Raw genomic sequence first — 22,364 nt, 5'->3', positions numbered from 1 at the left:
GGTACCCATATTAGGGCCTATATCTTCCCGTAGCTCATCTTGGGTGTAACTACCTAGAACCTGATTATCATGGTGACATGTAGATTACTTTAAACCACTCGACAAATGTCAAAGTGTTTTAATATATATATATATATATATATATATATATATATATATATATATATATATATATATATATATATATATATATATATATATATATATATATATATATATATATATATATATATATATATATATATATATATATATATATATATATATATATATATATATATATATATATATATATATATATATATATATATATATATATATATATATATATATATATATATATATATATATATATATATATATATATATATATATATATATATATATATATATATATATATATATATATATATATATATATATATATATATATATATATATATATATATATATATATATATATATATATATATATATATATATATATATATATGTATATGTCTGAGAATATAAGTCATTTTCCCACACGTTTTACACGAAAATTAAACAAATGTGAGAGTGAGAGCAGCGGGTCAGTGACAATGATGTGTCCATGAGGCCTAAGGTGTGACGGAGGCGCCAACACTTCCAGTACATGCTGAAATACACAAGAGGTAATGGAGTTGAAGAAATATATGTAAGACTTCTGCAGACGTCAGAACTAAAGAAATAATCAGGACGAAATAATCAAGAAGATGGAAGATTTTTTTTTTTTGTCATCATTATCTGTACTGTGGAAAAGACGAATTACACTGATGATGATGATAATGACGATGATGAGCCGCAGACTGCTATTCCTGCACTACAACAGGGAAGTCATATGACACCTTGTAAAATTTCATTAAAACTCTAAGACAAACTAAAATAAGATGAGATAAGAAATTAAATGAGACAATGAGGTTAGACTGAGGAGATGAAAAGAAGCAAAAGGACAGCATGTCAGCCTTCAGTGCGAAGAAGAGCAAATCATGACCTAGAAAAAGACGCCAATACCACCAACAATAGAACGACGGAAAGTTCCATCAAACCCCCGACTACCCTCCACCAACCAGCCCTCTGACACCCGCCTCCTAGACTCCCAAACAAACTGGGACACCGAGCAGCAAGTGGCGCGCTGAGAGGCCAGACATTCTTCTCAGTAAGCCGCGTCTCACAGGACACCTGGACCTGCTGATCACTGTACGACAAATCTAAGGGATAGAGGAAAAAAATATTCCAGTCCGAGTTTTCATCACAATCTCAGGGATATCAATTTTGAATCTGACAACACTATACCTCAGGCAGGCACGTCTCAGTTTTATGATAAATACGAGGAGTTAAAGTAAGATATCATTTTAATGCATTGTCTTTTCACAAAAAAAATATTTGATATATATTGAATATCAAGTATCGTACCTTAATTAACACCAAATTATACACTCAGAGTGAATTTGTGTAGTTAATAGTATTTTCTTTGCCGTTCATGTGACAGACACGCTTAGTTGGCCTCGCATCAGAATCCACCAAAGATCAGTTTATACAGGTGGCCTTCATTCACCTGTGGACCTTCCCTCCACTCTCGCTATGTCCTGATGAAACCTTTCTCCATGTCCGTGTCTTGTCCGACGATCTTTAATAACCTAAATATCTGGTCAAGGTTCATTATCTTGGCCATGATGTCCCTAACTTCTGCTTTGTTTCTGACATTCCTCCACTCCCGGAGGTGATAATGATGTCAGTAATAAGAATATAGTCATAACAATAAGGGTATCCGGCGATCAGCCAGACCAGCTAGCCACTGGGATAGGAGTGTCACTGGCTCTGTGACGCAAGACCACAGGTGTCACGCCCGTCAGGAGATGATAGATGAGACACTTGTTGGGCGCCACCACTGCCTCCCGTTGGAGTACAGAACAGGGACGGTAGCCAAACACGTGAAGCGCCTCACAATAACATGAGTCTGGCCAGCTACTGTTTCGTTAACAGGTGTTATACATCATGTGGGATGGGGACGTGGAGGATGCGTATCTAAACCATCTGCGCATGTCCCGTGAGCGCCGCTGTGGAGTTTAGGGGCGAGGTGAGCCGCGACGAGATCAGTGGTGGCTAATATATCCTCGGGACAACAAGTAAGGAAGCTCACTCCACTTGCCCCGCCACTCCAGCCACAATAACACTCACTCATTCCTCTGTCATTACTCTTCTCCACTGCACCACTGAACTAATGATCACTTCACACTTTCAATCCCTCTCGTCACACACAGTTAACAATCACTTCACACTTATTACATTACACTCTCCTCGTCATTTCACTAAATCCTCTTTGTTACACCCACAATTATCCATCACTCCAGACTCAATCCACTACAACCCTCCTGTCACACTTACAGTTAGCGATCACTCCAGACTTCATCCATTACACAAATTTCGTTACAAACACAACCAAGAATCAATCACTCTTCCTTCACCTGACAACTTGCACAAAGTTTCCCAATCCTTTATATCAATCTTACATACTGTATACATTTAACTTGAGATTCATTAGTGTGTTCATTTTAGATTAGATTTCAGAAACACTTTGCTCTCCCACCACGACTATTTTCAAACGCCACAAAGATACTTATCCTGGTTTTCAAAAGTGTTTCTGCTGCTAATGATGTAAAAATCTTGTTGAGCTGATACTAGAACCGTAAAACCACCCTTAAAAAACAGTGTCAGTTCAACTATAATCTTTTAAATCTAGTGGAATGTAGGTCCTCATCAACAGAAGGTTCACTACTAATCGTTTGTTTATGTGTGACTAGGTCTTTGATTGGTGTGGCTTCTCCTTCTTAAGTCTGGTGTAGGATGAGCACCACTGAAAGCAAAGGGAAGAGAGTAAGTCCCATGCAGTCATCAGCGGTTGAATGGTTCATCTACGTAGGTTACAAAGGTACAGGTGTGTGTGTGTGTGTGTGTGTGTGTGTGTGTGTGTGTGTGTGTGTGTGTGTGTGTGTGTGTGTGTGTTTCACTGTTTGATCTGCTGCAGTCTCTGACGAGACAGCCAGACGTTACCCTACGGAACGAGCTCAGAGCTCATTATTTCCGATCTTCGGATAGGCCTGAGACCAGGCACACAACACACACCGGGACAACAAGGTCACAACTCCTCGATATACATCCCGTACCTACTCACTGCTAGGTGAACAAGGGCTACACGTGAAAGAAGACACACCCAAACATCTCCACCCGGCCGGGGAATCGAACCCCGGTGTGTGTGTGTGTGTGTGTGTGTGTGTGTGTGTGTGTGTGTGTGTGTGTGTGTGTGTGTGTGTGTGTGTGTGTGTGTTAATCCTTTCCAAGAACGACAGTCAGTTTCCAACTCTTCATAAGCTTGCCTCATTCGTGTATACAATCAAACATCTGTTCGTCTTTCTCTACTACCCTGACCCCCGCTGCTGCTCACAATACACTCTGTTCACTTCCTCCAGGCGACATGGTACCTGTCCGGCCTGATACATGCGGAAATGCAAGGAGCGGTCTCTTCCTCCCTCCCTCTCTGCGTCCTCCCAAACCAACACGGGTGACGAGACGCAAAGGCCGTGACATACATAAGCTCCCATCTCCAAGCCTGCCTGGGGACTTGGTAAGTAAATAATCATGAGTAAAATAGATTAATGGACAAACTTGTGAGGGCTATTAATGTTAAGGCATAGCGTGAATTTTACTTTAGTCAAAAATATTGTGTTTTTCATGGTCTAAATACATGGAAAAAAAATTTCATTTTTTTAAACACAAACAAGGTGATCCTGGCCAGTGAGAGGCGACATCTGAGTGACATTACCGCATTTATACTTCATGTGTCATCTATGTTTCGGATCTCATTCATTGTCTCTTCTATTCTTTTCTTATAATCTCTTCTTTCATGTCTCTGTTTTCTTTTGCATTACGTTTACGGCTGTCATTCATCATGTCTTGTGTATATATTCATCTTTCTTTATGTTCTTTTTTTTCATGTTCCCTTGCCTCCGTTTGTCTAAATCTCAGTTCTTACTCATGGCGTGTCCTCTCCATATTACCGTTACCTTTTATTCCACCACGGCCATCCCTGAGTGCACGCGCCATGCAAAGCGCAGTCTGACAGAATACAAAATGGCGCCGCGGAGCCACATGTTTACAGTATTCCGGCGCAAGAGCTTAGCAGAATTTAACATAGTGGAATTACGATTTTTATACCTCGTAGTTTCTTAACAGTGCCTCAGAGTTTCGTTCATGCTTACAATGGTGCCTTCTCATTCTACCCCAGCACAAAAGCCTCGTAGGAATCGCATTTCATGGCAATCGTGTTGAGTAAGCATTCAGAAATGTTTTGCTTTCTCATTACGACTACGCGTATATATTTTCAAAGGCCACATAGATTATTATCTGGGTTATCAAGAGTACTTTTTACCCATTTATGATTTAGAAATCTTATTTAGTTGTCACTAGAATGATAAGAAAAACAATCTGAAAGTACCATGTAACTTCAACTGCATTGGAATATTACATAGATAGCGGAGGTGCTGTTCAGAAGTGTCTCAGAAAGTGGTGAGCCCGGCCGAGTTCCGGACACGAGCCAATTATTGAATTAAGGCTGTTGATTTACCTACCGACTACGCCAATTGAGAAAAGTGTGCATAAAATTTTGTTAGAAATTCTGAAAGACTACTTATTTTAAAAATGCTGAAAAAGTACAGAAAATGCTTGAATTCTTGACTGCCATTGCCATCTCGGAAAGGGAAATCTTCAATAAGGATAATCATTTCTGAGGGAAACTTGGCAGCCAACAAACAGAAATAATGAGACAATCGAATAGAAGCACAATTTGAAAATATGACATGAAAAGTCGGATAACACCAGCCCTGACAACATGCGCAGCGTTGCCACCAACTGTCTTCATGCGGATTAGCGGAACTCCCTCTTTTTCCACCTCTATTTATGGACTGCAGGTGCAGTGCAGGCAGAAGATGAATCACCAACACAGCCACCGTAAAAAAAACCAGTTCGGAAAGTTTAGAGCAAAACCAGACAATGTTCCTTGTGTGAGGTGGCACTGGTCAACGCGAGCGCGCCACAGTATGTAGAATTGTGAACAAGCGGCACTACTTGCAGATTTTACACTCACCTGGCATGAATGAATCGCTATCAAGTGATGTTATGTTGAAATGGTTTGTAGCATCACCATGGCAACACACAAGCTCACTCAGCCATCTCAAGGGGGCATATTGTCATTCAATAATCCGGTAACACATGTGTGCACCGGTCACTGTGTTTTCCTGACCTTGCTCCGTGTGTGACTTCATACACTAAAATTCTCGAAGACTTGACAACCCAAAAGAGAACTAAAGAAACGCAACGCAGTGTATTTTCTCAGTACACAACAAGGGCTTCAAGAGGCGCTTTGACCACCACAAGATAAAAGGGAATAAGTGCATTCACTCACACTTTGAAAGAAAATATTCCTTTTCTTTTTAAGTCTTGTAGTTGTATAATGCAGCAACATTCCAGATATTTACTTGCAGGATGTCAAAGGGGATAAAAAAAAAAAGGCCTTCTCTTTGAAATCCATACGTATTAAAGGAGGATATAAGTACTAAAATGGAATGGCACTTCTCTTACTAAGTGCCACATCAACAGAAGACCAATTGTGGAATGCCGCGTAGCATAACCACCACGGACACCACAAGGCCAACACCACCCCCACTACCACCACCACTACCAGACTCATCTCCACAGGCTCTGCTCATGTTACGCACCTGAAGCACCTTCAAGGATACGAGATGAAAGGTGCATTGGATGACTGACAGCAAGAAAGGCCTCGATCTAAAATACACCTGGGCCAGATGTTGTGCGCACTTGTTTCACATGTATACGTGTACTAAGTCGATGCAATACGTCTTTTTCTGCAGCACCTGGTGAAGGCCGACTGCGTTTTGTCTAACTATCAATTTTCTTTTTATCTACTCTTTTTAATCGCCGCTGTGGGGATTGCGCCGCGTACTGTTATCAATCCTCAACTCTCAACCCCGGTAGATGAAACTGGGAGCCGTCAACAAAGAGAGAGAGAGAGAGAGAGAGAGAGAGAGAGAGAGAGAGAGAGAGAGAGAGAGAGATCACGCAAAGACAATATGATCAATTTTGTAAGTTTCATCTCTCTCTCTCTCTCTCTCTCTCACACACACACACACACACACACACACACACACACACACACACACACACACACACACACACACACACACATGCACGTGTGCATGGACGCACGCACACACTTGCACACACACACACACACACACACACACACACACACACACACACACACACACACACACACACACACACACACACGTGCCCGGTAGCTCAGTGGTTAGAGCACTGGCTTCACATGCCAGAGGACCGGGGTTCGATTCCCCGGCCGGGTGGAGATATTTGGGTGTGTCTCCTTTCACGTGTAGCCCCTGTTCACCTAGCAGTGAGTAGGTACGGGATGTAAATCGAGAAGTTGTGACCTTGTTGTCCCGGTGTGTGGTGTGTGCCTGGTCTCAGGCCTATCCGAAGATCGGAAATAATGAGCTCTGAGCTCGTTCCGTAGGGTAACGTCTGGCTGTCTCGTCAGGGACTGCAGCAGATCAAACAGTGAAACACACATGCACACACACACACACACACACACACACACACACACACACACACACACACACACACACACACAGCAGCTGGACAATACTCGTAAATCACTCAGGTTTGTGAACAGGCGCCTCTCACAGTAGTGTTAGATATGTTAGTGAGCAATGAGATCCTTGCTCTCGATAGCGGCACAACTCCTGACAGACGCGCAGCTGTCTACTAGCCACGCCGTGTCTAGTGACGTGACAAAAAATAGTGACAATCAGTGTGTCGCGGCCTGAGTGGAACTGTGCTGGCGAGCCACTAGTGCAGCATGGGGCGTAAGGGTGAAGTGTGGTATTACTCTGAAACTTCTGGCCACTCCTCCATTATTTTCAAAAGATCCTACTTGAAGTGACTGGGATTTTCAAGGGTGTTGTCATGATTACAATGCCAGATTAATAAGATTTCTATATTATTAACAGATGAAACACTCATGAAAATCTTGCTTATCATCTCTGTGGACTTTGAAAATAATCGTGGCTAGAAAGCAAAATGTGTACACACTACATATTAAAGAAAAGAAGGAAATGAAACAAAAAAATGACTCTGATAAGACGTTCGGAAGTGATAAAGAACAAAAGCATTCTCCTTTTTTTCTTATGCAAAAGTGTCGACAGAAGGCGCGAAATGAAGAGAGAAAAAAAAAGTGAAAAGGTAAAGATTTTTAAAATGAAGACGATGCTAGTTCCTAAGAGAGCTTGTAAACACGGATGATTAAGGAGTTATGTGGCAATGATGTGAACAAATATCCCTTATAGGCAAAGTAGAAATATACATATATAATGAAGTTATCGACGGTCTTCACTTTTACTATCCCATATCTTCAACTTTATATCAAATAATGTAGCTTATCCCAAATAGCCTTGTAGGGGTGAACAGATCTGCTCATTTTCCTTCACGATCCTTGATAATTATGAACGGGCAGGATGCTGGGAACCAGATGACGCACAATGAAAGAACAAAATATTTAACATTTAACAACGTATATTTTGCAGAATCCAACGTCTCATACTCCTCCGCCCACAACAAACCAAGAGAAAGCAGAATCCCTCCTAGGAAACACTGATGGCTGCCTTGGTGACATGTGACTACTGACGGCCGTGTGGACCAGACGATAAGGAGGCGAGGCAGAGAAGAGATGAGGATGTAACGCTCTTCAGCCGGCGCTCCGCAAACGCTTATTGACGCCAGAGACAGAGAAGAGTAACACTAACATGTTTTCTTTTTAGTGGCAGGACTAGTACAAGGCAAGACATACAAAGAAAGCAAGCCGGGTAGTTTACATCGCTTTTGTCACCACGTTTACCGAGTTGCCGTGTCACCAGTCAATTTCACGAAGCAAGGGAGAAGCTAATACATCTTTTCCTCAGTTACAGAACGAACACAGCTGCGGTGGGCAGCCTCAAGGAAAGGAGACCAGCGCCATGTACTATTCTTTATGTTCCCTTGTTAATGAATTCCTGGCGTCCTCTCCCTTTCCTCATCCCGCATTGGGAGTATTGGGCGACTTTCTTCCTTCGTTAGTTGTAGTTTAGAGAAAGATAACATGGACTTTGGATGGTTTTTTGTAGTGTATAAGACATTTGTGTGTAAGATGTAGTATTAAGTTACCCTCATGACACTCCACTCACTACTACCGCTATTACACACACACCCACACCTATACCCACCCACCCACCCACTCACCAACACCCCCGCCCCCACACACAAACACACACAGTACCACACACATCTTGCTGACATCTTTTCCTTCATTCACAGAACCATTCAAGTGGGGCTACACTGACAAAAATGGTGAGTATACCTTTTCCCTTTACACCTTGAAATACACTGCGGACGACGCCTCGTTCACTCACTCCATGCCTGACTCACTTCTGCTCTTGCTAATACTTCCATGATCTTGTATGGGTGATGAGGACATAGCCGTGAAATCATGATCCGTAATTTTCTCTCCCCTCCTTCCACACGGCCTCAAGGACCCGCCACCTGGCCTGCTAACTTCCCAACGTGTGGCGGGTCGCGGCAGTCCCCCGTGGCGCTGGTGGCCAAGGATGCTGTGGGAACCAACCCTTGGATTCCCTTCAACTTTGAGAATTACAGAGAGACTCCCACCAGCCAAACACTCTTGAATAACGGACATACAGGTGAGACATCCTCGTAACTCCTCTGCTAATGAATCAGGTTCTCCATTCATCTATTTATATGAATAACAAAGATGTAGGCTTAACTCAGGAATACATGCAGCAACAGATCAAAATTCAAAAGCATGTATGGTAATAGAACACGTTCTCTTTGTTAAGTGGAAGTTCAGTTTCTAAGGACTTAACGCACATGTCTGAACAACATCACCGAATCACGGGAGGTCCTACAGTCAGGAACTCCGTCACAGAGAAAGATGAGGCACAGTTACATGACACGCAGGGAGCACAAAAGACGATCAAACGCTTTACACTTCCCCAGGCGACTAATTATCACGCACAGAACGCCTGACTTCTAATATTTCTAAGATTTCTGATTGGGGAAGAGAAACCTTGGTAGTGTTTAAAGCTCAATTCTTCAGCGATACTCAACTGTCCCCTTCTGCTACATTGAATATCCTCGGTCTGTTCTTTACTCATAATCTTAACTGGAAACTTCATATCTTATCTCTTGCTAAAACAGCTTCTATGAAGTTTGGTGTTCTGAGGAGTCTCCGCCAGTTCTCCCCGCCCCCACAAATGCTTACTCAGTACAAGGGCCTCATCCGCCCGTGTACAGAGTACTCTTCGCATGTATGAGGGATGTCGGGTTCCACTCACACAGTTCTGTTAGATAGGGTGGAATCAAAAGCTTTCCGTCTCATCAACTCTCCTCCTCTGACTGACTGTCTTCAGCCTCTTTCTCACCGCTGGAATGTTGCATTTCTTGCTGTCTTCTACCGTTATTTTCATGCTAACTACTCTTCTGATCTTGCTAAATGCATGCCTCCCCTCCTCTTCCCCGCACAAGGCTTTCTTCTTCCTCTCACCCCTATCTTGTCTAGCTTTCTAATGCAAGAGTTAACCGATACTCTCAATCATTCATACCTTTCTGGAACTCCCTACCTGCTTCAAGACACTTATCCCTTTCCTTTGGCTAACTCTTGGTATAAATAAAAAAAAAAATTTAAACTCTATCGGACTTGCAAGGGAACTGTCGACTAAGTGCGAGTTTTTTTATATATTTTCTGATACCCTTGGCCAGTTTCCCCCTCTTACATATATAAAAAAGAAAAACAAGTTGATATATGTTCGCCCTTCCTCCCCAGCCATGGTGATGCTCGAGCAGAAGAACCCGCCAGCACTGTTTGGTGGCGACCTGGATGGCCAATACAATTTCCTACAGTATCACTTCCACTGGGGCAAGGACTCGTCGGAAGGATCTGAGCATACCATCGACGGCAAGAAGTAAGCTCACGCACACAGCCACACCCACACACACACACACACACACACACACACACACACACACACACACACACACACACACACACACACTCACGCACACGCACATGCACACACACACAGCTAACACACCGCGTAGTGTAGTGGTTAGCACGCTCGACTCACAATCGAGAGGCCCAGGTTCGAGTCCCGGAAACCGGCGAGGCAAATGGGCAAGCCTCTTAATGTGTGGCCCCTGTTCACCTAGCAGTAAACAGGTACGGGATGTAACTCGAGGGGTTGTGGCCTCGCTTTCCCTGTGTGTGTTGTGTGTGATGTGGTCTCAGTCCTACCCGAAGATCGGTCTATGAGCTCTGAGCTCGCTCCGTAATGGGGAAGACTGGCTGGGTGACCAGTAGGAGACCGAGGTGAATTACACACACACACACACACACACACACACACACACACACACACACACACACACACACACACACACACACACACACACACACACACACACACACACACACACACACACTGATTTAGCTCTCCATTATTTTTCACATGTTGTTTCAGTCTATGCTCACTCAATGCTACATTCCTTCACTAACTTCAAGAATACGATGTTATCAATCATATCCTTATAAAGAAGCGACGTCTTGCACCTTTTGTCAACGTTAATGGTGATAGCTTTTTGTCTTGCCATCTTAAAGGCTTCATGTTTTCAAAGGTCTGATAAGGAGTCTAGCTCTTGTATGGATGTGTTTTCTGTCCTTTCCTCTTCTTTCACTTATCAAATTATCATTAGAATAATAAACTCTCCCTTGAAAACTCCAGTGACTTCCACCAGAAGCTGTTACAAGAGTTCATGTGCGGAGCCAAAACGTTTTAGGCCTATAATGACAAACTGACACCTCCCGGTCACTTAGGTTCCCGGGCGAGATTCACCTGGTGCACTGGAAGGCGAGCTACGGCAGCGTGGCCGAGGCCATTAACTTCGATGACGGCATCGCGGTACTGGGCATCATGCTGGAGTTGAGTAAAACAGATAACGCGTACCTAAACCCCATCTTCGACAACCTGGATAAGATCACGAAGGCCGGTGAGTGACTGGACTGAGCGTCGATGTAAATTACACACATGAATATTCCTCGAAGAAATTATTACCGAAATAACTCTTCTCATAACCTAACCGGAGCTAATCTAACCAAACCTTTCTAATCTACCTTACCGTATCATAGCCAAACTTAAGCAAACTTAACCTTACGTAACTTGACCTAATTTAACTTCAGCTAACTTAAGCTAACCTAACTTAGTCTAAGATAAGCAAACTAAGCCTAAGCTTGGCTAACATAATTCATCATAGAAATTATTGAAATCTAATATGGGTCAAATGCTGGTGTAAGTTAATCTGAGATGGATTTGATAATGTGTGTATGATTCGCCACCTGACACTCCTCTACACGATCGGTAGATGCTGAAGTTAAGATTCCACCCTTCGCCCTCAACCGACTCCTGCCATTAAACGTCGACGATTTCTTCCGGTATGAAGGCTCCCTCACCACCCCGACTTGCAATGAGATCGTGATATGGACCGTCTTCAAGGACACCGTCAAGATATCTTACAAACAGGTGACGTCCTTACTACACCGATTAGTCACTATTACCCCACCTGTCCACGCTCCTCGCCTTTCTGCCCTCACTGACCACCACATTACATTATGAACGCTGTACTTTTCTTTTTCCACACGTTCTACCCTTTAGGCTCCGTACATAACGTTCTTTTACTCCCTCATATGTTCTGTGTCTCATTCACAGTTGGCGAAGTTCAGGACTCTGATGGACGAGAAAGGCAACTTACTGGTCGAAACTTTCCGTCCCGTCCAACCTCTCAACGGCCGCGAAGTGAGTAACCACACCCACATCCGCACCGACACCTATATCCACTCTCACACCCACATTCAAACAAGCTCCTCGCTGTGTAGCCACTGTCCCTACCAAGGATTTTTTTTCTATAGATCAAAACAAAAACTCCCTACAGACAATCCCATTCCCTTATCATTATCCAAACTCAATCAACCTCATCCATTTACCCTTTCCATCCTAAACTAAACACTCACAATTGCAATTATCCCTTCCCATCCTCATCTAACCATTCCTAATTTCATCCAGATCATTCCAACCATATCTAGCTAGCCTCAACCTCATTCCCTCTTCCAATTTTTCTTATCCCTTCCAAGGCAACTCCTATCCTTACATCGAGTGCCTTGACCTCACCAGTCCTTACTTGCCTTAATCTAGTCCTACTAACTACCTCCTACCCTTTCTTAACTCCTACAATTCCAACGAGTCCTTCTTAGCCTCATTTAACCCTTTCTAGTCTGACGCAACCCTTCTTAACTTGGCCCACTCTCTGACCCCCTCATTCAGCCAACACTGAAGCTTGACTATGGTTGCCTTCAGCTTCAACAGCTAAGTCATATTGTTCAGATTTCTCTTCTAACGTTGCACTTCCTCCCCAGGTGGCTATGGGTCGCAAAAGTCCGTACTGGAGCTACGTTCCTCCTTTCGGTAAGTGGTGTGAAACATCAGACAATGACAGTGTTCTGAAACGCTTTACTCTCTCACCGTGACCATTTTCTGAAACACTTTACTCTCTCGCCGTGATTATTTCTAAAGGCCACAGAGATGACTAGCTATGTTCTCGATTCCTTCTCCTGTTAACAATAAAAGATATTCCTAATCAATCAATCAAACCATGAAGACACCTTCAAAAACATGTGTAGGTTCAACTACAATTTATGAGAGGACGTAATGGAGGTACGGCAGAAGCGTTTCATAATATGGTTTAACATGGTGAGAGTCTGATATTTCTCTTCCAGTGAGAATATATATGTACAAGACTTTCCACTTGTTTGCTATGCTGGTTTGTAGTCTTTCGGGATTGTGCATAGTGTGCTGAGGGTACTGCAATGAATCAACATAGTACAAAAAATGCAGTACGCTATAAAATACTACATAATACGAGCATAAGGGAGAGTCAGCCCACGGTGTCCAATCCGAGACTGGAACAGACCTGAGTGACACTGCGAGGGCGGGGCAGCGGGTACAGGTGGTGTGATGAAAACGTCGCACATATCCGGCACAATGACATAGGAGGGTGACGGACACTTGTACAAACATGACGGTGCCTCGTGAATGGCGGAAGCCACTGATTACTAGCTTGCGTTGCGTCACACACCTGTCCCTTGCATGCTACGGTAACGGAGAGCGAACGAGCCACACAGGTGTTTGGTAGATATTGAACACGACGAGGTGGATGTTTGGTGAGATCTGAACACCATAGAAAATGAAGATCAATATCATGGATTAGATGAAAAATATCATTGACATTTTCAGGGCACGATACGATAGCTGAATGGTAACATTATGACACGTTAAGAAAGGTGAATGGTATCTTTTAAACACGCTAAGAGAGAGCGCTTTAAAATAGCTCAGATGGATTTGGAAAGTGATACGTTAGCTGTGGCGAAAGCTAAGCACGTTACGATACGAGTACCTGAGTGGTAACTTTAAGACACGATAAGATAGCCGACTCGCAAGCTTTAGGATACGCAAAGACTGGTAATTGGTGGAAAACAAATACTTCGATAAGAACCTTTACATATTCCTCTCCGATGATTAACAAAAAATATATAATCTGTCACTGAATGTTGATACAAATTGCACATCCTTGCGTTGATAAATGTAGTAAAAGTAATAAAGTAACCAATTCCTCCCCCATTACCAATAAATAAATACCATTTGTTCTTCTCCCGGCACCAATAGATATGTGAAGCGGTTCGGGATCGTTAAACATCTCCAAATACCAATGAATGCAAGAGATAATCAGAAATTCAAGTAACGATATCAATTTTTCAGCCCATTACGAGCTTTACACTGCACAACTAACACCCAGTGAAACAGTGAAATGTATTGCTTAATTTCAAACAGATCGCCATGTGCTGTTTCGAAGTCACCAGGTGCATGTTGCTTCCTCGTCCCTACAGGTCCATCCAACTGGGCAGACTCTTTCCCCATTTGCGGCTCCGACGTGCGCCAATCTCCCGTCGCTCTCGTCACCGCAGACGCTGTTGGGGAATTCCCGAGAGTGAACCTTGGTACCAAGTTCTACGATACTCCACCTGAGAACCTGATCCTCTTCAACAACGGACATACTGGTGTGTGATGCTCCACCACTGCCTTGACCTCCCTTTCCTCCTCCTTCTCCTCGTTTTCTTCTACTGACTATCATTGCTATTTTTTTTCTTCTAGTTCTTCGTGATCTCATTCCTGTATGGTGATTTCTTTTTCTGCTCTGCAATGCCTCGTTTTATCTTCTTTTCTTCACCTAGTGCCTATTTTCAGTTGTTTTTGAGTTATTCATCTTTAGCCACTATTTCTTCCGTTTCTCGTGTTAAGCTTTGAGAAAATTACACAACTCTCTATTTGAAGTGACTGCTGATTATTTCTCGTTCCTTGTATGCTTTCGTTATTTTTTCGTTGACAATAATTTTCTTCTATAACGCATCTTAGCGGCAGTCATGTATTACTAATTATTTTTCCGATATTAATTATTTCCTTGATGACTTTGGCAAAATAAAACAATGGAGTTAAAACCAAAACACACACTATCTTAACACTACTACTACTACTACTACTACTACTACTACAACTAATAATAATAACAATAATAGCAATAACAATAGCAATAATAATAATAATAAATAATAAATAACTAATGATGATAATGATAATGATAAGAATAATAGTTTAATATAATAATGATAATAATAATAATAATAATAATAATAATAATAATAATAATAATAATAATAATAATAATAATAATAATAATAATAATAATAATAATAATAATAATAATAATAATAATAATAATAATAATAATAATAATAATAATGATAATAATAATAACAATGATAATAATAATAACGATAACAATAATAATAATAATAATAATAATAATAATAATAATAATAATAATAATAATAATAATAATGATAATAATAATAATAATAATAATAATAATATCACTGTTACCGCTATCTGATCCCTTCCGTTACAGCACAAGCCAGAATAACCTACGCAGCTGGAAAGGAGGCGTCGATCAAAGGCGGTGACCTGGACGGAAAATACCAACTCCTTCAATTCCACTTCCACTGGGGTGCCAACGATGGCTTGGGTTCAGAGCACACCATTGACGGCAAAAGGTACAGGGTGGTCACAACTCAACAAGGCTTTCTTTCTCTCCTTCCTTTTTTCTATGTAAGAGAGGTAATGGACAAGGGCAACAAGGAGGGTTAAAAATAAATAAACCAGCTGAGAGTGCCAGTCCCGAAAGAAATATCAAAGAGGATCGTGCAGAAGTAGAGGATAACTGTGCTGGAACCTTCCCTTTAGAGAGGAGTTAATCAGTATTCTCAATCTCTTACTCGTATTCAGTCCATCTACCTAATGCAAAATTTAACTAATGTTCTCAATCTTTCACACTGCATTCTCATTCTCTTTCACCATCATTCTGTACACCTTTCTCATGCAAGAGTTGACTGATACTTTCAATCTCTCTCTCTTTCACCTTCCCATATGATGCAAGAATTAATCAATATTTTCAGTCTCTTATTTATTCAGTCCACCTCCCTTCAGTATTCTCAGTCTCTCTTACTCTTATTCTGTCCACCTCCATAATGTAAGAGTTAACCTGTATTCTTAAGCTTTCATGCTTTGTCCTGGTCAACTCTGGAGCTATGTCAGTTTCTCTTTTTCATTTGAATTATTTTAGAGGGAAGGTTTCAAGACACTCCCTATAATTTTCAGTCATCCCGGGCCAAAGACATTCTTACATAAATAAAAAGACATCCACTCGCACTCACTTCCAAAGTTTTGCGCTTCTTTCCACTATTACGTCCACTCCTCTGGCGATTGATATTTTCAGCTCACCAGAGATATGGAGATTGAGAAAAGAAGAGTGCTCACTTACGAACTTTTTTACCATACCCTCCTACCCCCTACCACATACACACACACACACACACACACACACACACACACACACACACACACACACACACACACACACACACCATACACTGATCACCCTCATGATCCTCCTATACCTGCAGATTCCCTCTCGAGATACACCTTGTCCACTGGAAGACAAGCTACGGTTCTGTGTCCGAGTCTCTGAATTTCGGTGATGGCCTGGCCGTGCTGGGCATCATGGCGGAGATCAGCCAGAAGGACAACCCCAAGTTACAACCTATTATTGACGCACTGGCAAACATACATGAGCCTGGTGAGTCTGGCTGTAGGAGGAGGAGGAGGAGGAGGAGGAGGAGGAGGAAAGGCATACCACGTATCAGCTCCGTTAACGAGTCAAATAAAGAGAAGGAAAATGAGATGATGCTGGTGATGATAATGAAGGTAACAGAAGTCGAACAGGAATGATATCCAAAGAAAACGTGCAGAAAACTAAAGCAATAATGAAAATAAATATACAAAAAAGAAACGTAGCGGTGACGGTAACGAGAATGACGAAAAGAACGCAAATTTATGTCAGTTTTACATCACTTACTTCACTTGTAATCTCAGCAACCCAATTTAACCTGATGAATGTTACCCGCAGATGAAGAGACGGTGGTGGATTCCTTCATCTTCAGAAACCTACTCCCTGATAACATTGATAGCTTCTTCCGGTACGAAGGTTCCCTCACCACGCCGACCTGTAATGAAATCGTTATCTGGACTGTCCTGAGAAACACAATCCCCATTTCCTCCAAACAGGTAAGGCAGAAAGAAACCTTTATGTTCTAAGCCTCAAACAAAAGCCGCAACCTCTGTAAATTCCAGAGCAAGACAGACACAAACTTTTCTCTGTACATTCCAAACAGACACGAACTCTTCTCTATACATTCTAAGCAGAGACACAAATATCTATAGTTCGACAAACTCACGTAAACATAAACACTCTCAAATCTTATACGCCATTCTACCTTACAATGGTACTGACAGAATACAACTTAACCTTTCAAAAAGATTTCCAAGCCACAGGAAAAAAAATATGAAAATGATGTGACTGAAGAGTTGTAATTGACTGAGGGAGAAAGTGTTTGGCAGCAAAAAGGATGAATTTGCTTTACTGTACGTTGCCTCATTCTCCTTCTCCTCGGCACAGCTAGGCAGAGTTCCGCAAGCTGAGGGATGACGGTGGAATCTTTCTTCAGAACAACTTCCGACAGCCGCTTCCACTCAACGGGCGTCAGGTGAGGCAGTTAGGGGCAATAAGGGGTAGTTAAGGGTTTTGAATAGGTAGTGAAGGCAACATTATATCACCCACTTGTTATATCTTAGTCTAACCTAACCAAACCTTACCCAACCAGATTTTACATCACTTGCCCTTGTCTACCCAATAAGATAATGTAGTTTAGATTAAGTTAGAGGGAGTTGAAAGCGACACTTTCTTTAAAGTCTAACTTTTTCCTAGTACTACTACTATTCTTACTACTACTACTACTACTACTACTACTACTACTACTGACGCACATTTATCAAAGGAAGTACAAGATATCACTAATCATATCAATATTCTCTCTCTCTCTCTCTCTCTCTCTCTCTCTCTCTCTCTCTCTCTCTCTCTCTCTCTCTCTCTCTCTCTCTCTCTCTCTCTCTCTCTCTCTCTCTCTCTCTCTCTCTCTAAATTCTAATTTCTTCCATCTCTCCCTATCTATATCTCTAACTCTTCCTATCTCTAAACTTTCCACACCTCTACCATTTCTAAGCTTTTAATTGTCTGTATTCGTACCTTTCTTTCTACAGGTGTTCATTGCCAGCGAGACAATGCACTGGTCTTACGTCGGAGCCACCGGTAAATATGTCTAAATATATTCTTGTTGTTTACTATATGCATATTAGACGTATTGTGTAAGTTATTTGTATTTCTTTTTGTCCTCTCTCTCTCTCTCTCTCTCTCTCTCTCTCTCTCTCTCTCTCTCTCTCTCTCTCTCTCTCTCTCTCTCTCTCTCTCTCTCTCTCTCTCTCTCTCTCTCTCTCTCTCTCTCTCTCTCTCTCTCTCTCTCTCTCTCTCTCTCTCCTCTCCTCCCTCCCTCCCTCCTCCTCCTCTCCTCTCTCTCTCTCTCTCTCTCTCTCTCTCTCTCTCTCTCTATATATATATATATATATATATATATATATATATATATATATATATATATATATATATATATATATATATATATATATATATATATATATATATATAGTCTTTCTATCTGTAATCGCCTTCTTCTTGGTGCTTGTTCAACTTGCACAAAAACAATAGTGCTGCGTTACTTAGCTCACAATAACTCAAGTACTGCGTTATTGGGCCCGCACAATAACATCGTTTTTCGCAGCGGCGGAGAATTGGCCAGCCATCTTCGACAAATGCGTAGGGGATAGACAGTCTCCCGTGGCTTTAAAGACGAGCTCCGCTGTCACTTTCACCCCAGCGTCATTCGTCTTGAACAACTATGACACGGTGCCCACCAAGATGACTGCCCTGAACAACGCACACACAGGTAAGGTGGTCAGTTGAGGTCAAGTCCGGGTCAATTGAATAGATGGATAGTTGTTGTAAAGTATAGAGACCTTCAAAATTGTTCCTAAAACGCCACCTTGTCTTCTTGCCCGTTCCTGCGCAGCGCAATTCATGTTGGAGTCTCCTAGCGTGCCATTCGTGAGTGGCGGAGGCCTGGACGGCAACTACAACTTCCTGCAGTTCCATTTACATTGGGGTGCGGACGATACACTGGGTTCCGAGCATACCATCGACGGCCAAAGGTACACATGCGCACGCGCGCCCACATACATACACACACACACACACACACACACACACACACACACACACAAAAAAAAAATTAATTAATTAATTAAAAAAACATGAACTCGCCAGTACAGACACAAAGAAAGGTAGTACGCTAAACAGACAGAGATCAAAGTACACCACTCCCAAACAGATTCCCCGCCGAACTTCACCTGGTCCACTGGAAGGCGAGCTACGGGAGTGTATCCGGGGCCCTTCCAAACCCTGACGGTATCGCGGTGCTGGGGGTCATGCTGGAGATCTCACCCAATGACAACCCCAAGCTGCAAGAAATGATCAACGCACTCGCTGATATACGGGAAGCAAGTGAGTCTACGTGTGCCATAGGATAGTGTTTTAAACGATCATCTGACTCTTTAATAGCCCAGCTAATTATCTTTGTGACCTTAGGAAATAATCGCGGTGGGAGATGACCAAAGCGATGAGACTAACTTACTTTCTTATGTGCAGAAACCGAAGTCGAAATCACACCTTTCGCCCTTGGAAATGTGTTGCCATCCAACCTGAACGACTACTTCCGCTACCTCGGCTCCCTCACCACCCCGACATGCAATGAAATCGTCATCTGGACAGTCTTCAAGCAGTCCATCCCGATATCCAGCAAACAGGTGCAGTCTCGCGTGGACGTCAATCCGTATCCCAGACTACTTTAATCCCACTGTGCTCAGAGCGTCTTCCCTCACTTCTAACTCCTTTGATCTCTTGACAGTCTCCGTACAAATAAGCAGATGACTATTAGACTTAAGAATAAAAATCTACAAATCAAGACATAAGAATCAGAAAACTTTAAAATGAACAACTAATAGATTATCACCTACAGATATGAAGAATTAAGACTGAAGGATAACGTTTAAGAGAGTAGTGCATATCATTCTCTTCATCCTCACGACACAATCCCCTCACCGGGTAGTAATTACCTTAACCCTAAAATACCTTAATAAAAAATCGTAGCGGAATGTCTGAAGACGTGTTTGGATGGTGTCTGAATGCATGTTGTCTTCCTGGCAGCTCGAAGAATTCCGGAAGCTGGAGGACGAGTCTGGGCTGAAGCTGGTAGACAACTTCCGCCCTCTGCAGGACCTCGCGGGTCGAACGGTAAGACGGGACACAGGGCCTTTGTTGGGCGAGAGAGGAGCTGTTGTCAGTGAATTCAATAAGGAAGGCAGTGAAGGAGTTAATAGTATGGGTCTTACATTAACTTTCTCATTTTCTCCTCCCAGATACAAATGACCTAGGCTGACGGTGGTTGTGGCGGTGGCGGCAGTTAAGAGAAGAAACAAGAAGAGTTCCTCCCTCCACTCGCGGCTGCCCTCAACTCCCATCGCCTCGGCATAGCTTAGGGAACTGCATGGAAGGAACTATTGCTGTAACCATCGCCACCACCCTGCCTACACAAACACACACACACACACACACACACACACACAGACTCTCTTCGGCCTCTTCTTTCTTTTACACTTTAGCTACTTTCTAACTGTACGTAACATGATTTCTCCACCTCTCTAACGCCAGTACTCTCAATCATTCATCACACACACACACACACATACACACACCTTTCTACGTCCCAGCACTTGTCACGAATGGGTAGCAAATCCTCTCTTCTTTCCCTCACATTTCCCATCTGTACATCCCTCTAACACTTTTCCCCTCATGTTCGCTTTTCCCTCCAGACATTCTCCGGCAAACTGCCCAAAATCCGTCGAACCTGCAAACGTAATCAAACGTAATCTAACCTAACCTAAGAACAAGAAAGGTATCGACCAGTTTCGGCATCAAAAGACACTGATAACATAACCTAGATGACCACAGGGATATAATTTATGGGAAATGACAAGAGAGTAATGAGTGCATGGAGGAAGTTTGGCACGGGAGAGAATATGACAGAGCATCCACAGTAACCTTAATTAATCCCTTTCTTCAAACTCTCCGTCCCTCCCACACACCCATCCCAGCCGTGAGATCCAGCACTGTCAATGTTCAGAAGAAAGCAAAAGAACTCACGAAACACGAGTGATAACAGCACTTTTGTACAAGCTTATGGCGGGAGAGAAATAAAACACACACACACACACACACACACACACACACACACACACACACACACACACACATGTAGGTGACACAAGTACTTTCAAATTTACTTAGGTGTTCCAATCAAGTGTATTTGTTACCTTATACTTAACCTGCATGTAACACTGGCATAACGAGCCACAGTTTTACCTCCGCCTGACTACCTAACTGCCAAATTGCCCACTTGTGTGTAATCATCACCTCGTCTGCTTCTTCTCTTCTTACTTATGAATAAAGCCAAACGTGTTGTAGTAGTATTGTTTGTATTACTGATCCTCACAATGTTTACCAGTACGAGATACGTAAATAAGAGATAATTTCGAGAAGAAAGAAAGAAGAGGAAAAGTTGAAAAAGAGTAAACTAAAGAATAAAAGAAATGAAGGAAGAAAACCACAACAAAGGATAGAAGAAAAAAATATGGAGTGATGGAAGGAAAAAATAGATTGAAGGATGGATGGATGGATAGATGAATGAATGAATGGAAGGAAAGATGGATTGATGAGTTGAATAAAAGATGGATGGACTGATGGATAAGTTCATGGAAGGATGGGAAGGACGGATAGATACATTAATGGATAGGTGGACGGAAGGAAGTAAGGAAAAAAAAGATGAAAGCAAGGAAGGAAAGATGGAAGGAAGAAAGGATATGGATAAATAGAGGAGAGAAAGGAAAAAAAAGGGAAAAAAACCTGCTAATAACATCCACCACATCACTCAATGTACTAAATATAAAAAAAAGGAAAAAAAAGAAAACAAGTATTCATATTCAATAACATAAACAAAATATTTCACCAGGACTATAGATTCTGCGACATTACTTCCGAGGGAGAATGAAAATTGGTCTAGGACACTAAGCACACATTCAGATTTCACCAGAGACAGTTTGATATGAACAGCACAGTAGCTTGTAGAAGTGAGTCGTATTGCTCTAAGGAGTTATGACTGCAATGCTGGTCTTGGTAGCATTAGATCCTTGAGACAACTGTAAACTATAATGGACTGGAGTGGATGGAAGAGGAAACTAGCGGTAGTGGTGGTGTACGTGTGTCAGACATGGTCTACTTCGCCCCCATCATACAGCACTTGGCCTATTCAGAAGTGTTAGTTACAGTAATGCAAAAAGGGTTTTCAATACTTCTTTTATGGTTCTAGAAACAGATTAATAAGATTCCCACATTAATCAAAAAGGGAAACAGCCTTGAAAACTCCCACTAATCATTTTTTGAGTTATGAAAACCGTCGTGGTGAGAGGGCAAAGCGT

The 22,364-nt window shown here is 42.1% G+C and overlaps 1 protein-coding gene and 1 long non-coding RNA gene across 4 annotated transcripts in view; one reads left to right on the top strand and one right to left on the bottom strand.

Annotated features, from left to right (window-relative positions):
- LOC123513039 overlaps window positions 1-22,364 on the bottom strand; it is a 41,858-nt gene that overhangs the window by 7,326 nt on the left and 12,168 nt on the right. For all 3 annotated transcript variants that reach the window (XR_006677246.1, XR_006677248.1, XR_006677247.1), the window contains exon 2: window positions 19,963-20,143. This is a non-coding gene — a long non-coding RNA (uncharacterized LOC123513039). The remainder of the gene's footprint in view (window positions 1-19,962; window positions 20,144-22,364) is intronic.
- On the top strand, window positions 2,806-18,650 carry LOC123513037 (carbonic anhydrase 2-like). The gene is made up of 16 exons (XM_045269851.1): window positions 2,806-2,950; window positions 3,489-3,643; window positions 7,701-8,499; window positions 8,682-8,849; window positions 9,992-10,130; window positions 11,039-11,211; window positions 11,584-11,741; window positions 11,928-12,014; window positions 12,632-12,680; window positions 14,159-14,329; window positions 15,235-15,379; window positions 16,289-16,461; window positions 16,792-16,949; window positions 17,341-17,428; window positions 17,982-18,030; window positions 18,557-18,650. Exons 5-14 carry the CDS (start codon window positions 9,994-9,996, stop codon window positions 17,368-17,370), a joined length of 1,281 nt encoding a protein of 426 aa, XP_045125786.1. The 5' UTR covers window positions 2,806-2,950; window positions 3,489-3,643; window positions 7,701-8,499; window positions 8,682-8,849; window positions 9,992-9,993; the 3' UTR covers window positions 17,371-17,428; window positions 17,982-18,030; window positions 18,557-18,650.

The sequence above is a fragment of the Portunus trituberculatus genome, chromosome 35 (genome assembly GCF_017591435.1).
Source record: "Portunus trituberculatus isolate SZX2019 chromosome 35, ASM1759143v1, whole genome shotgun sequence".
NCBI classification, from domain to species: Eukaryota; Metazoa; Arthropoda; class Malacostraca; order Decapoda; family Portunidae; genus Portunus; species Portunus trituberculatus.
The sequence above is the reverse complement of the archived record's forward strand: the minus strand, read 5'-3'. Positions and strand labels throughout refer to the sequence as shown.